The sequence below is a fragment of the Bos indicus genome, chromosome 10 (genome assembly GCF_029378745.1).
Source record: "Bos indicus isolate NIAB-ARS_2022 breed Sahiwal x Tharparkar chromosome 10, NIAB-ARS_B.indTharparkar_mat_pri_1.0, whole genome shotgun sequence".
NCBI lineage: Eukaryota > Metazoa > Chordata > Mammalia > Artiodactyla > Bovidae > Bos > Bos indicus.
In genome coordinates, this window is record NC_091769.1 from 37690362 (window position 1) to 37707738 (window position 17377).

General features: G+C 37.5%; 1 protein-coding gene across 3 annotated transcripts in view; it reads right to left on the reverse strand.

Moving 5' to 3' along the window:
- The window catches only part of ZNF106 (zinc finger protein 106), a 53880-nt gene that overhangs the window by 7273 nt on the left and 29230 nt on the right, over positions 1–17377 (reverse strand). For 2 of the 3 annotated variants that reach the window (XM_070797338.1, XM_070797339.1), the window contains 13 exons: positions 16259–16892; positions 15018–15087; positions 13513–13667; positions 13369–13429; positions 12558–12896; positions 10416–11196; positions 10011–10066; positions 8755–8900; positions 6568–6702; positions 4253–4369; positions 1826–2017; positions 1314–1376; positions 510–629 (listed from right to left, as the gene is read on the reverse strand). In XM_070797338.1, the coding sequence (XP_070653439.1) occupies positions 510–629; positions 1314–1376; positions 1826–2017; positions 4253–4369; positions 6568–6702; positions 8755–8900; positions 10011–10066; positions 10416–11196; positions 12558–12896; positions 13369–13429; positions 13513–13667; positions 15018–15087; positions 16259–16892 (2869 nt within the window). Of the gene's footprint in view, positions 1–89; positions 240–509; positions 630–1313; positions 1377–1825; positions 2018–4252; positions 4370–6567; positions 6703–8754; positions 8901–10010; positions 10067–10415; positions 11197–12557; positions 12897–13368; positions 13430–13512; positions 13668–15017; positions 15088–16258; positions 16893–17377 lie in introns of all 3 variants that reach the window. The other variant, XR_011568817.1, reaches the window with a different exon arrangement.

The window sequence follows — 17377 nt, forward strand, 5'->3', positions numbered from 1 at the left end:
GGGGGGGCGGAGAAAGAGAATCAAGGTTATTTATACCTTGTGTTTAATAAGCATAGTCCCTGAAGGCTTTTGCAAGTTTAAAACTGTACCTCAGGTATCAAGCTGAAGCACCAGTCACTTGTTAACAGAAGCATAATCGAACAGCAATCTTTTTAATAAGTCCTCCTCCTCAAGGGAAGAGCTGGTAATTGGGAGGGAAAATTCCCCACCAATTTCTGTGTAGTGTCAAAGTCTCAAACCTGAAATTATACACAGAGAACCACACAGATGTGACAGGCTACAGCTGCCCTCCAGAAAACCCTGACCAGGTATCTCAGGGCAGTATTTCTGAAAGTGCTGTCCAAGGACCAAACTACTTCATAATTACCTACAACACTTATGAAGAACACAGATTTCTGAGTTCCACCCCAGCCTTTCCATATTAAAAAAAAAAAAACACACATACACACCAAATCCAAACAGACCATCTCTTCAAATCATTCAAACAAAATAGTGAATCTAAATTCTACCTGTAACTCATAGACACGAACAAATTTATCCAGGCAAGCAGTCACCATCACTTTCCCTAGGATATTCACCACAGTCACTGCGTGATTGTGACCTTTATAGATCCGGACAAGCTCACCAGTCTGCATCAGAAGAGAGACAAGAGTTACTAGACTGATTTCTAAGAGTCTTGACTTTTGAGATTTATAATTCTGTAATTCGAAAAGAGGTAATGATGAGACTACTTGTACACACATGTAGCTGTACTAATTTTAGACAGGTGAAGTATTCTCACAAGCATTTGTTACTTATATAAAATATATGCACTGTATCTTGATGGAGAGAACCCAGTGTTACAGAGAGAGAAGGGTCACAGCTCTGTGTGTATGTATTTTATAGTGTTCGAAGTATATTCACTTTTATCATTTCACTGGATCTGGACAAAAAGTTCCTGAGGCTGAATAACCTCAGAAGTTCAGACTAGGAACTGAACTTCAAAAGTGGCCTCTATGACCCAAGCAGAGTCTCACAGCCGTTTCTATTTGTGCTATTTTAAACTATGTATCATATCTACTTTCTCAGAGTCTCAGATGCTCAATATGTCTCACATTTAAATGAGACATTCAAACTAAACCTGATGTAGACTTTTGAGTCTGCCCCCAAGAATTTTGATTTCTATAGTGCTTAACAGTATCCAAGAGCTTATGCACAGGGATTATTATTAAGTCTTTCACTAGAAAGGAGGCTTAATTTAAATTGCAAGAGGTCTGAGAAATCCCTTCAAGCTTTATCCACCATTTTATTAAAGATACACCAACAAGGCTTACATGAATGTTGTGAGCATGGACTGACTGATCACTGGAGCCACTGAACACAAGGTCATTCACCACCTTAAAGAAAAAAAATTCAGTGAGTGAGATTCAGTATAAAGTTCTGAGGTTTCCTTTAACTTGTAATATACATTGGCAAATTCTAGTTTCCACCCTATTTTGAGATGAGCATGAATGAGGTATAAAATAAGTTTCTCAGACAAATTTTCTGAACTGAAATTTATGTGCTGCCAATAAGTACTCTGATGAACTGACAACATATTATTGGGTTTGTTGCTTCTTTGGAATGATTACGAAGTAGCCTAGAACAGCATTTGAGTATATCTACATTCTATAAGATATTTGTCTCTCAATTAATATGCTAAAAAACAGTACGTCCTGTGGTGATTCCAGGCCTAAGGAAAAGGACTGTAACCTCCTGTATTCTAAATAAGGCATTAGAAAACATGGGAAACTTCATTTGAACTCTTCTGTTTGCACCAGACAATGAACTCCTGTTTTATACTTGCCTTCATGCAGAGGATGGTTTTGCTGTGGCCCTCCAGAGTTCTAAGGAGCAATCCATTCCGTGCATCGCGTACGCTAATGGTACAGTCATAAGAACCCACAACCAGCAACTTTCGGGCACCTTCCTGAGCTGTGGCAAGACAGCTGACAGCCCGAGGGCCATGGCATTCAAAGATTTCAAGTCGTTTGTTGTTCTGAAAAATAAGCCACCATTATATGAAGTAAAAACCACTTAGGTGGAAAACCTCAGCATCAACTAATCCAAAATCACTACCTTGATACAAACTCTATAAAGTCTAACACCCATCTGTAAGTTTTCATATCCACTCTGTATCCCTAACTCCCCAACCTCTGCCATTCCCATTCTAACACTGTACTCATGACACCTTCTTCCTCCATTCTAGTGGGGACAGTCTTATGTTATAAACTCATTTCTATCTTTGACCCATGCTATCCTGATCATAATTAGAATTTGGTTCTCTTTTTATGTCCTCTCTCACCTCCCTTAAGTCAATGACATGAAAGAGAAATCTTTTTTCCATATTTGAATACATTTTCCATGCCAAAGACCCAAGAAGTCTGATTTTTGTCATCCAGAATGTATGTAGTCTATTTGACATGGTTGCTTCCAAAATTTTCTTTGAGAACTACTTAGACAACCAGTTTCTCATTCTCCAACTTTTATGTTATTCTGACCTTTTTCTGACCTCTGGTTCTATGTTTCTCTCTCATAACATTAAGTTAAACTATAGGAACCTTTATGTCAGTCAGCACAGCATGGTCACATCCCGAATGTGGATGTGGATAAACATTCCTTTACTTCAGATTTTAGACTTGCTTTCCTTACACCCAAACCAATCTTGTTCATAGTTTCCTACTTTCCCAAAATTCTAAAAAGGTATTTTAGGTGCAAGTAAAAGACAAAACTCCCAGAGACTCGGCAAGAGCAGCAGCTGGGAACCTTAATCTCAACCATCTTAAAATGCTGGGGAGATAGATGAAAGGCATTCAGGGCCCAAAGGTAGACAGGCCAAGGTCAACAGCCGTGGCTTTTTGATGAGCCCCATCATCAAAGCACTGCATTCCAGGAGTGTGGGCAAAACAGAAAAAAGGTCCAGCCCTAACAAGGATTCAAAATTCACACCTCTGTAAAAACTCTCAAATCGCTGTCTCAAAGTCCATCTTTGCTGGGGCTTTTCAACCATTTAAAGACCATTTAAAAAAAAAACAAAAAATAAAGATAATTCCCAATTGAATTTGCCATCATTTTGCCCCCAAAATCTGGCTCCTAACTTCATTTACCTTTGATTACATTAACCTCACAAAATAGAACTGGTAATTCAAGTTTTAGCCTTTAAAACATTTAAAATCTATTTTGTCTTCTGTGATCTATTCCTATCAAGTGAACCAAATAACTTGATATTTGATTATTTATGGGCTAGTTTCTTCTAACTTGATTCTAAGCTTTTTAAAGGCAGAAACCAGAGCATATTTTATTGCATTTCTTGTACATAGTTCCAGATAGCTGGTAGAAGGAGAGACAGTAAATACTAATTAAACATATGATATTCTAATTAGGCACAATACAGCAAACTCCTCATACACTGTTAAAAGGTGATCAGATGGCCTTGGGATAGAATGCCACAACTAATTAATAACCAAACCTATCACTTCTACCTCTGATTACACTTTTTATGCATTCTCTTCACTTTAGTCTAGATGTCAGCTGCTGTAACAAAGCCTCCTAAATGGTCTTCAAGCTTCTACTATCAGTATTTTCCAATGTGTTCAACACCAAAGTGACTTTTTCTAAAATACCAACTGGATCATGTCTCTCATGCTTTAAAGCTTACAAGTTCAACTACATTAACAAAGCACATAGAGCCATCAAGAATTGGCCTGCATTTGTTTCCTAAGCCTTATCCTGAGACATACCACATAACAGTGGCTCAGTAAAGGTTTGCTCAACAAATGGATTTATATTTGGGTCAGGAAAGAATGAGGCCCAAGGGCATGAAGGCAATCCTTGACTTAGTTCAGTTTACAGAACAGGCTACTTTCAGGACACCCTAAATCAGTTCTAAACAACATCACTGTCATACTCAAAGGAATTTAAGCTCACTTTTAATGGTGTCATTCTTAAAATGAGACAAACTAGTTTAACCCATGACTCATTATTTGGCCCCAAATCATTAGGCTTGGTTTAATTTAGTACAGTTACACTTTGGTCCTGGCACACTTGGGCCTGAGCAGACAGAATGCATCTTGTTTCACTTACAACAGAAGGTAAGTTTTTGAGCAGTGGCTAATTCTGCTGCTTTCTCTTACACACACAAAAATAGGGAAATGGTCTTGTCTTTGCCTTCTTCCCTCACACACCCCACTTCTAAGTGGCATGGGAGTTCAGCCTTCTCTCCCCTACCACTAACCTTTATGTTGAAGGTGACCACAGTGCCATTTGCCAGTCCTGCATAGAGAATTCGCCACCTACTGTGGAGGCAGAGAACCCGGTCTTCCAGCTGTAACTGCTCCACACAGTGTCGAGTCTGATAAAAGCACACAACACTTGATCAGTAGAGGTTAAAAGCAAATAAGGTATGAAAACAATCCTCTGTGAACCACAGTGTGAAATTATTTTTTATGAGGAAGAAAATGTTGCATCCTCCATTTTGTAGAAAAGTATCTTAGACTGTTTTCTGCTTTGAAATTTGTGGCCAAAGAACCTCAAGCTATAGGTAACATAGTAAACAAATATAACTTCTAATGTCACCTATGTTTCTAACTTGGAATGCAGAAATTCTTCAAAGGGCACTATGAACTGGGTTTTAGCCTCTTAAATTAAGTAGCCAAAGAAAAAGCTGCACTCATTGTCTAAAAAGGAAAATAAAGATTATAGTTGTATTATCTGATAATTGCATTAATCAAGTACTATGTGCTTTCCTGCAACTGATTCTCTATTTCAACAGCTACCAAATGCCTCCTTTAAACCAGTTTTAGGTTAGCTAGTCTATAATTACCCAAAAAGTTTTCAAAATATATAGAACACCAAGTTTCACCCCTAAACCCTGAGATTCTAACTCAGTAGGCCCTAGAATATGTTTTTTAAAAAATTTCCTTCATAATTCTGATGCATATACAGGTTATACAAACACAGTTTGAGCTGATGTTCATAAAATGATTTCCATGAATTCCCAGAACTGGGTTTTATTGATAAAATCTAATTACCTAGAACAGGGCCAATTACATAGTTAAGTACTCAAGATTGAATGCTGTTGAATGATACTAAGTGACTAAAATAATAAAAAAAAGAACTGTTAATGTGGATTTGTCCATTTCTCCCTGTAATCCCATCAATATTTCTTTACATATTTTGATGCTCTGTTATTCTCTGATAAGATAGATCACTGTTCTATCTTCCTATCTTGAATGTCTTCTATACTGACCCTTTATCGTTATAAAAAGCTACCTTGTCTCAGTAGTAGTCTTTTGCCTGATAGTAATATAACTACTCTAGCTCTTTTTGTTACTATTTGCAAAAAAAAAGTACATTTTTTCCCCATTCTTTTATTTCAGCCTACCTGTGTCTTTGAATTTAAAAGTGTCTTGTAGACAGCATAGATTTTGATGTTTGTTCTTTATCTAGTCAATCTCCTTTTCAATCTGGGTGTTAATTCACATTTAATATGATATTAAATATGGTTAGATTTAGACTCCAATTTGCTTTCTATTTGTCTCATTTTTATTACTTTTTCCCTATTTCTGCCTTGTTTTGTATTAAACAGTTTTTTTAGTATGCCATTTTAATTCCTCTATTAAATTTTTAAGCTATCTTTCTTTGCATTATTCTTTTAGTGATTGCTTTAGGGCAGCTGTTCTCAGAGTGTGACCCCTAGGCCAGCAGAATCAGTATCACATGTTTGAAAAATAAATTATTGGGCTCTATCCCAACCCTACTGAATCAGAAACTCTGGGAGAGGGATCTAGTAACATGTGTTTTAACAAGCTCTCTAGGTCCATCTGATGCACACTGAAGTTTTGAATCAGCCTTCTAGAGATTACTTCTTTAACCTGTAACAATCTAGTTCAAGTTAATATTGACTTATCCTCAACAAAATATAAGAACCTTGTACCAGCATAGTTCTAGCCTCTCCCTTTCCTGTGTTCCTGTTAATCTCACATATACCATCTATATACATTAAAAACCTAATTATGTGGTATTATAAATTTTGTCTTAAATAATTAAGTCTTTTAAAGTTAAGAATATATGTATATATTTTTTTTCCTGCTCACTTATTTTTATATTTTAAATATTATGCAATTGTGTATATATATGTATATTTTAATGCAAACAATTTTCTCATTTCTTATAATTCATTTAGAAAATTCTTTCTCAAGAGGAGAGATCTACTTCTAAGTCTTTAAGTTTAAAAACTTAACATTTCTTTTTCTACCTAATATTAATTTTGACATATGACATGAAAATAAAAATCAAGAGGAATATTTGTTGGAAAGATCCAAAGAGGTATATTATTAACAGTAGCAAGTGAAAAGATATGTGCAGAGAGACAGAAAACATGGTTTAGACCTAAGCCTCATTTCTACCAAAGGTTATAAGTGTACTGAAACAGATTTAAAAGCAAGAAGGTTAACAGAATGAAGCATGTCTCACTGTCTCCACTCTACACAGTAAATATAGTTAAAGTGCTTCAGTATCATCACTTTTGATTTCTCTGGACCCACTTACCTTAACATTATAGCAGCGAATGGTATGATCACTGGAACCAGTGTAAAGGGCAGCATTCTTCCCAGAGGTCTGAGTAACCAGGAGGCAGTTCACTTTGGAGGTATGGCCCTCAAAGACACCAATGCACTTTCGACTCTAAAGTCAAGCACAGTTTAGATCATTACTTGTGGATATAGATGGATAAGATAATGTATTTCCTTAAAAAAAAAAAAAAAAAAGCTAAAACATACAGTTCATGTTTGTGTCCCCAGAGTCTAGAATAGTACCTAGTATATGGTATCAAAAGGTGTTCAGTAAGTACCTATTCACTGAATGCCCAGTGAACAGAGGTACCTGCAACTTATATGTTAACTGAGCCATACCAAAAATTGCTTAGGGCAATTTGCTATAAGATAGATCAGAATTTTAATTAATGCTAGGCCAAGTCTCTCTAGCATATGGACTAAAGTGCAAGCAAATTCAAACTATAGCTAATTACCCAGATAAGTTGCTGCATTTGATTAGTACGTAGAGAAAGCTTCACAATATTCAAAGACATGCCATCACAGGTCCTAGTGTCCCAGGTGTGGTTTCATAATGCAACACCCTGTTATCTCTGTGCACATACTGTTATATATATTTACAATGTACATACATACCTATACCTACCTTACAATTTAGAGCCAATTCCCCAAATCTTACACTCATACCTCCTAGTACCATTGCTTTCTTCCTTCAGTCATCTCTGTTGCCCTTCATACATTATTAGGCTAAAGGACCCTATATACCTGTTGCCTATAGTAAACACATTTTCTCAGTCCATCGTCTAATCTTTTGACTTTCAAAAACTTCATCAATTTCATATACTTTCACTGTATTTGTTCAGACAACATAGTGTTCCTAAAGTTTCTTGGCTATCATTATTGATAAACAGAATTAGTTTGACATATGTTTTTCTACTACTCAAGTATGGATGTGAGAGGTGGACCATAAAGAAAGATGAGTACTGAAGAACTGATGCTTTTGAACTGCGGTGTCGGAGAACTCTTTAGAGTCCCTTGGACAGCAAGGAGATCCAACCAATCCATCCTAAAGGAAATCAGTCCTGAATATTCATTAGAAGGACTGATGCTGAAGCTGAAACTCCAATCCTTTGGCTGCCTGAAGCGAAGAACTGACTCATTTGAAAAGCCCCTGATGCTGGGAAAGATTGAAGACAGGAGAAGGGGACGACAAAGGATGAGATGGTTGGATGGCATCACCAACTAGATGGACATGAGTTTGAGCAAGCTCCAGGAATTGGTGATGGACAGGGAAGCCTGGTGTGCCACAGTCCATGGGGTCGCAAAGAACTGGACACAACTGAGCGACTGAACTGAACTGATATCCTGTGTGCGCTCAGTCGTGTCCTGTGTGCGCTCAGTCGTGTCCAACTCTTTTGCAACCCCATGGACAGTAGCCCGCCAGGCTCCTCTGTCCAAAGAATTTTCCAGGCAAGAATATTGGAGTGGGTTGTCATTTCCTACTCCAGATCTTCCCGACCCAGGGATCAAACCTATGTCTCTTGTATCTCTTGCATTGGCAGGCGAATTCTTTACCACAAACCACCAGGGAAGCACAAATACCAGACTCAAAACTCAAAAGTCCACTATAAGAAAATTAAGAGTTAGGAGCATCAGATTAAGTGTGGGATAATGAAAGACTGCTGCTCTTCTTAATAACTTGCACAATTCATCAACTCTCAGGGAAAATGCCTCCTCTGACACTTTCCCAATGTTCATTCTATCCCTTCTCTATTATGTAGCAACTAGGTGACACACCTCAGCATCCACTCCAGGGCTGGGACCTGACTGTCCCTAGCCTACTGTTATAATTCCATCTCCTTTTGCCAAGTGACTGTTTAGGGAGGAAAGCACAGGACCCTTTTTTGGCGGTGGGAGGGAAAAGAAACTCTTGTAGCTATTGACATCTGTGAGCAGGAGAACCTGCTTTAGGAAGAGCTGATACCAGAGAAAACAGAAAGGAGAGAAAGAAAGAATTTAAGTCTCTGGTGACCCCACTGAGTCACTAGATCAACTGTATCTGAAGTTAGTCTAAAGCCTACTCCATCTCTGGAAAGCAAACAGACGCGTGTTTAAAAGAGAGCAAGTTGGGAGTTTCTAAAACCTGTAAAGAAGCAAAAGCATTCAAACTGATGTATTAACTTACCACGAGATTATAAGCTCGGACAGTTTTATCTGCTGAACAGGTATACAGTAAATTCCCAAATATCTGAATTGCATTCACTGCAGCTTGGTGCCCCTCAAAGCTCCCTTCTGTGGGCTCATCGTCATCTCCTGGCTCTGAAGATATTTCTAGAAAACAATGTTTCAGAAATGTGTCAGCTTATATCTCAAAAGATACTAAGAAATTTAAAACATTATGAAAAAGTGGTGCCTGGATTCTCCTAAGAACCTGGTTTGCCTAGCAAAACACCACATTCTCATTAGTGATCTTCATTATGAAGATTTCATATTAAGAAAAGGTAGGGAAGGCCTTTCTCTTAGGGAAAAAATACTTACATAGTGAGTCTGAATGATACCCTTTAAGGCACTAAATATCTTTCCACATCCAGTCTCTTCTGCTGCCAGTTATTTTATTAAGGCATTATTTTTAAAGTAATTCCTTCTCAGAGCAAAGCCCACCACCCCCCACCCCCCAGAGCCAACAAAACCCTAAGACAGTTGTCCCTTGGTAACCAAGGGGGATTGGTTTCAGGATTCCTTCACCCAGCATGTACCGAAATCCACAGATGCTCAAGTCCCTTATATAAAATGGCATACTATTTACATATAACCTATACACATCCTCCCGTTTACAGCTGACCCTTGAACAACATGCTTTGAATTGTGCAGGTCCACTTACACACAATTTTTTTTTTTTTCAATAAATGCCCATTACACAATCTGTGATTAGTTGAATCCATAGATGCAGAACTGAAGACACAGAAGGCCAACTATTCTAATTAGCTGAATACACGAGAGAACCAGATTAGAGATGTGAGTAAGAAACTGAAATGCCAGGATTTGAGGATTCAGGGATACCAGTAACTGCTGGTCAAAGCATTCCATCCTCTTGGTAATAAGCCCAGTCCCCATCCCCTATTCTATAAGCATATTTAAGTAGATTTAAAGCCTGGCTTTAACACTTACAAAGCTTTTTTCCTGTGATTAATTTATCAATTCAGTCATTAAAAAAAAAAGTTAAGATTTATTTATTTACTTATGTATTCCAGAGTGCATGGACTCTATAGTGATTAACAGCTGTGGGTCATGGGCTTAGTTGGCCCAAGATGTGTGGGATCCAAGTCCCCAGACCAGAGATCCAACCCGCATCCCCTGTATTGGAAGGCTGACTTTCAATCACTGGACCACCAGGGAAGTCCCTCCTGTAATTCATTTAAATAAAACGGAACCACCAAATACCTGAAGAGTTCTTTGATCCTTTTATGGAGGAGATCACAGTCTGAGTTTCTGCCACACTACAAAATAATAGCAAAAATCTTCTTAGCGTCTGTGTGAACAGGACAGGTAGGAAAACTTGTATTTTCCTGACTCAAAAAATTATTCTAAACAATGGACAAAATAGCAACAATACAAGATCAGTTTCTGCATGTGAAATTTTTATATGAAAGGAAAAAACAGTAAATACAACACAAGTGAGAAAGCAGAAATGCTCCATTGCTAAGGAGATATCCATATCCGTCATCCATCCCTACTGATTTTCTATAAATGTGACTCTAAAAAAATTCTGATTTGGAACAAAGAGTTCTGTTTTCTAATGAAAGAATGGTGAAAGCTGCTCTGATTGGACCAACACAGTATCCTTACCTTACAGGGATGCCATCTTTATAGCGAGTGCCAATCTCACTGGTAGAGCTAACTTCGTCACAACCAGAGCGAGAAGTTTCTAATGAATTTTGCTCTGTGGAGTTCCAAATATCCTTTTTAGATGGGCTATCTGGTTTCTCTTCTCCAGATTCAGAAGAATCAATGGCTACCACTTCTAACTGAGGATTAGGAAGTTCTAGGACTTCAAGAGACGAGTCACTATCTGGTTCATCTCTGACACTTTCTTGTTCTGGGCCAGTTCTGCTATCTTCCCAGGTGGAGGTTGTCACTTTCCCCCCTTTAGCAGACTTTCCAGTTTTTACTTTCCTTACAGGTTTAGCAGTAAATACATCCTGTTCAGTGTCACTGTTCTCAGGAACATGGGCAGCCCGCAGAGTTTTCTTCTTCCTAAGTTTCTTCTTTTTCTTGTTCCCCCTAGCTTCAGCTGATGTCAGAGTGGACTCTGCCTGTTGTTCTGGCTGGTCAGCTGGAGAGTGGGGCTCTTTCTCTAAAGGGGTTTCTGAAGCAAAGGATAATCTTGGAAAAGAACTGGTACAGGCTTCAGACCCACTGTTGCCTTTGTTTGGCTCTTCACTTTCTTTATCTATGCTAGGAAGACCAGCTGATTGGGAAGAGGGATTGTTCCCTCTGTTTCTGGTAATTCCTTGCTCCACAGAAAACTTCAGTTCTTGGCTAGGCTCATGGAATCTCTCTGTTAGTCCTGATAAGGACAATGCTGCAGTGGTAACTGGATAAACTGGACAACTGTCACTGATCTCTCCTGAATTGAGAAGGAAAAAAAAATTATTCCATTGTCTTTGTGCCTGCTATGTGTAGTGATAAACTACAATTATCACTGATTGAATTTCTATCAAATAATATGACACTTTGATGATACATTAACAACTTTAACAGTCATGGTTTAGTTATCTCACTGCTCAGCATCCCATAACCTACATGCATTTCTAGTACAGTATTTATACACTTTGCCTTGTATTAATCTCAAATCATGTGCATGTCTTATATCCTAGACAAGCTCCTTTTATGGGCAGAGATTGTTTCTATTGATCTTTTCTCTTTCTTGTTTGAAACAATGAATATGAATTACTTTTGCAGTCAGAAAAGGAAATCTAATAAAAGCTATTTTTGAAAAAAGTGTCACCACATTAAAAAAAAATATACTAAATACTATCCATATAAAAGTAACAAAATTCAATATGGAAGATAACATATATTTGATGTACATATCAATGATTAGTGCTGCAACAGATAGCAAAATTTAGGATGATTCTTCAGACTTTCTTTTTGTTAAAAAAAAAAAAGAATACCAAACAATATCAATTTGTTTCTTAATTTTCAATATAGCACCATTGTGGTTATACAAACTTCAGATAAGATTTGAAACAACTTAGAAGTTGTTCTCAAATGGTAACCAGATAAGGATTATTTTATAAAGACAGTAGAATCCCTGGCTATTTGTCAAAACCCCCAAGTTCCTGTTAGATGATTCCAAACACCAGAGCCCTCTGCTTTTCATCATGGCCACCAGTTCCTCATGTCCGTATTAACCTTAGTCTGTACTTGAAATGATAAAAACAGTTAAGTAATGAGAAATCCAGAAGAGGAATCTTATCTAGAAAACTGACTCAACAACTTCAATGCCATTTATCTCATGAAAAACAGATAATTCTGCACCAATCCGAATAAATGGAACCTGTTACATGCTAATCCAAAGTCAATTTAGCAATCCTGTATTAGAGAAAATTAGGAACAGTTACCAATATTTAAATAATGCTCCTAAATAAGAAGACTTAAAGAAAAACTATAGTAACTTTTTAAAAAAATATTTATTTATTCATTTATTTGGCTGTGTGGGATCTTAGTTGCGGCCACAGGATCTTCTATCTTGACTGCGGCATGCAGGATTCTTTTAGTTGCGGATGCAGAATCTTTACTTGTAGCACGTGGGATCTAGTTCCTGAGGCCCCCTGTATGGGAGTGTGAAGTCTTAGCCACTGGATCGCCAGGGAAGTCCTGTTATAACTTTAGTTTTAATGGACAAGTATGATGTCACATCACTAATATAAAGTTGCCCTAGACCCACTATAGGGTTGCCCTTAACACAGAGAAAAGTTTACATACTATTAGCTTGCAGTAATTCCTTGGACACACTGCAAGCAGAGCCTTGTGATATGGCATTGACAGTCTCTTCTTGTTCAGGAGACATGGGTTCTTGTTTAATCTGAACAGATGAGTCTGGAGCAGGAACACTGCCATGAGCTTGGAAAGAAGATGTGATTGCTTGGAGAGGGGTTCCAGCGGGTGATGGAGACACGTGGGAAGATGGAGGTTCCAGGAAATTCGGGAAAAAAGGACTAGGCAGAAGTGTGACATCAGTAGATGTTTGAGATCTAACATTCTTCTGTTCTCGTGTAAGGCTAGAGGGAACCTGGTCTGGATGTTCAGAAGGTTCATATGTTTCTAGAATGGGAAACGTACACACATACAAATGCAAAAATGTTATCTGAAAAGCCACTCATTACTGAGCCAACTTGTATTTTTAAAGATTACAAGAGAATTTTAAAGATGCTCATAATTCTTTAAAATAGATTATTATGTAAGCTATATGTACAACCACTGAGGATACAGACAGGCAGGCTTAATATTCTAATTTTTCAGATTTTAACTGACTTCTCCAAAGTGATACTGGTACTAATAGAAGAATCAAATTTGTACCCCAGTCTTGGGATGCCTAACCCAAGACTCTTTCTATAACATTATTTCTATTGCTAAGTATTTTGGGGACATACAGTCTTACAGGCCTTTCTACAGAAGGCTAACATCAAGGAGACATAAGAATAATCATATTAACTTTTTCATAACTACTTTAATTCCCCTCTAGAGAAAATAAAAAAGTAACAAGTTACAGACAGTCCAATCCATCTCTGAATACCTTGTAATCCCTGTAGAATCTGTATTCTATGAGTCCTCAGGGCACTCATTTCCATAGTTATCTAAAAATAAAGAATTTTGTTAAGCATTTTAAAACTCAACTTTAAGATGATCCTTTTTCATTAAATATTCCATCTGCTGTTACCTGCTGCTTAAGCATAAGTAGCCTTTGAACTTCAACATAAGCTGTCTGAAGTGCTGCACGAGCTTGTAGAAGATTGTTATCCATGCACTGCAATGATTTGCTTAGTTCTTCCTCTCTTAAAGAAATATTCAGCAGCTGGTCAACCTGAGAACGTTCTGTCAAAAGAAACCATAAGGCTTAGTTTAATATTGGAGACGTCTCTTTAATAATCCAGGGAACTGCATCAATTATCTAGGACAGGCCTTTATTTTCTCCCCACTAGGTCACTGGAAGGAGACTCATCAAATTTTCTACAAATCACATAGTCAAGTCATGCTATCAGAGCTAGAGACCAAGCCTCATGGTTTCAAGTGTACCACCACATGGTACCATCTTACCAAATCACCATCTTCCACAGTGATGCTTCCAAGCAAAACCTCTGGGGAAATCAACTCCTGTCGGTTTCACTTTCCATCTTCCTTTATCTACTACCCTTTTCAATCAAGGCTTTGGCTTACATTGGGCCCCAAACCTAAACTGCTTGCACTCTCTTCTGGATTCCTATTTTTCTAGTCTGTTAGTTAATTTAAAATAGTTCTCTTTAATATAAAATTAAAACCTTAATATATTAAGGTTCTTTAATATAAAAATTTTTAATAAAAATATATTTAATATAAAATAATATATATTTTCCTGAATAAAATATAGCTTTGAAATAAAATGTCCTACTACATGTGTTTGTCATCTTTATATCTGTCTCTTTCCCATGCAATATGCCAAGAAAACTCCCCTAAATTCCAGACCCACATATCTAACTACCAACCGGATACTTCTACTAAGGTGTCTCTAAAGTCCTTTAACTCAAGGGATCCAAAAGGGAACTCCCATCTTCTTCTACCCTCAACCTCTAACTCTCATAAAGTTTTTTAGTGCTATAAATAAAGCCATCAACTGCTCCAGCTAGAAACTGGTATCGTCTTTGACTCCCACCTTATCCCATCCAGCCACCCAAAGTTCATCCAGTCACTTCTTGCACTAGATCTTATACTGAAATGGTATGAGAATCAGTGAAAGGCAAGAGTCATAGAAGCCTATCAGTCAGGGAGCCCCACAAATAACTTCTCTCCTTAATTCACATGAGAAAAGCAACCAAGATTCCTCAGAAAGTGAGTAAAATGGCTATAAATGACCAAGAGGGATAAAAATTTCTACTAAATGTCTTGTTTCTCTTCATTCCACTGAAAAGGCTCAGTCAGACTTTCTGGTTTTATACTGAACTCAATTTGTTCATGATATATATTAATTTCAGCTTTCTGCTTTAGGTGGTATCACATATTTCTTTTATAGCTCCAACTGGATATAGTAGAAAATCAAACTTTTTCTATGTCCTTAAGCAAGGCAACAAAAATATCATAAATTAATAAATGGGTGTTCTCTGTTTGATAAGCTACACTTGTATATCAAGTTGTAAAAGGCTGAAGTGATGCAAGAACAGTTTCTTTTTGCCAGAATATTCTATACTATACCTTTCTTTCCTTTAATTTTCCTTCTTTTATTTTTTCTCTCAAGACTTGGCAGTTCAGGAGAAGATCCATCCTAAGGAGACAAAAAAGAAAAAGAAAGAATATTAAATATGCAAAGGCCATTATCCAGGAGGGGGAAAAAGAATAAATTCTAAGTCAGTCATACATTATTATTCATGATTGCTACCATCAGGATAGTTAGGAGTTTCATATACACGATATGAGCTTAAATATTAGTTGACTGAATGTATCTGACAAAAAAATATATATATATATAATCAAGGTCAAGTACCTCCCTAGCATCCTAAAGGTAGTAAAGCCCAAGGGCTTGGGCAAAGCACTTCACCTTGGTAAAAGCTAGTAAAACATATCTGATTTCATAGTTTCTACTTTAGAATTCATCAAGAAAATCTTTACAACAAAAAGCTTAACAGTCTGTGAGATAAGACCCAAGACATCAGCTATGCCATAAGACAATCAATCTCTCATCCAACACTATCTGCTACAACATCTAGTTCAACAGGGCAGAGATGGAATTTAAACCCAGGTCTACAACCCATGCCTTTAACTAGTTTGTTATATTGTCTCAATATTAAAGGAAACAGTCCAGTTTCTGAGTGTCAGATTCCAGTCTATACTACTATCAGCAACTCTTTCTTTTCAGAAAGGGTTCCTGAAAGGCTTAAGCAATATTAACCATCAGAAGTGCCAAAAGAGAAGTGTCAGTGAAGTAATGGATTATAAAAAGACTAGGCTAGGCAACTTAAGTATAAAAGACAAAGTAACAGACTAAGACTATGCTCATATACATGTACTCTTATAGTATTAAAACTACCTTATTAAGCCTAATAGCTCTGGGTCCAACAAGCAAATACAACACTAGAGTACCATTCTTCAATAGCAGTACAGAATGCATCATGAAAACAGATAAAGTTACAGCTGAAGATGTGGCTCATTCCTTGGTCAGGTGATTCAAAGAATCATTGGTTTAGAGACTAGTTTTAGAGATGACTTCATATTTTCCCAGTACTGTACATTCCTACTCAATTACATCTAACTTAGTAGAGCTACTCAGTGAAAGAAACCAGTAGGACAAAAATATGAAAGTAAGAGCCTCAGAAATCTTCTATTCCTGAGTAGGGCAAAACACAAGCCCAGGTACCCAAGAAAAACATTACATTTTTCTTATCATAGCCAAGTCACTACATGAAATATTCTACAAAACACACAGGAATCATACTCACTCCAGTGGCTCTTCGTTTCTTTCTAACATTCTGGCCATCATTCTGTTCAGCACCAGAGGTACAGCTACTATCTGTGGCTGCATCTGCCAAACTGGAGTTTGCAAGGGCTGAGGATGCATTTGATGATAAAGAGTTTCCTTCTCCATTACTTTCCTGGGCATTATGATTCTCTGAAAGTAGTGTAGAGCTCTCCTGGCTGTGCAGCTCTTTTGTCAAATGCATCAAAGGTATTGTACGGTCAGGAGATAATTGTGCGCTATGTCGCCTTCGAGCAGCAACATTTTCAGTTCTTTCATCTGTTCTTAGGGAGGCAGCCAGAGGTGTCACTTCCTGCTTAAGGCTCATGGTTGGTTTTTGACTCTGTGCGGATCTGAATGAATTATTAGGTGAAAAAATCTGCTGGGGCTCATTTTCTTTGCCTGTGCCTTCCTCACTGAAGAAGCTATATACAGACGGAGCCCTGTCCATGATCACACTGCTCTCTGAAAGGCTTCGCTTCCTTGCCAACCCAGGGGATGAAGAAATGGAAACACCTTCCCACTGGAATCCTTCTAGATCAGACAGATCAGGTTCACCATCCAGATCCAAGACCTCTTGCTCATTTTGAACCAGAGGCACCATTTCTATGCCAAACCTCAAGAAAGAAAGAAAGAAAAAAATTCATAAATCAGACACAGCTGGGAGAGGGGAAACCACTTAATGTGCCAAACTCTGCTAGGCACTGAGATTGCAAATGTTAATAGATGGCCTCTGCCCTCAAGGAGCTTATAGTCTAGTAATTCTAAACATAAAGTAAGTTAACTCTAAGTATTGTAATGTAACAAGCAGTAAATTAGATATTTGTATATAGCTATATACAAAAGGAAGGAATAAAAACTGAAGGTTTTATTTAATATGGAGCTCTAAATCAACAGTAAGTATGTAATTTTTAAGAGCAAACAAACAAAAGTGTTCATCAAGCATTTACAAGCAACAGACACCATGCTAAGTCATAATTTCAATGATACTCACAAGTTATGGGAAAAGAAAAGAAGGTACAATAAACATGTTATTTCAAAAGGATGGAAATGTAAGCCTGGAGGGCTATATAATTAAAACACAGCAGGATGATTTGCAAGT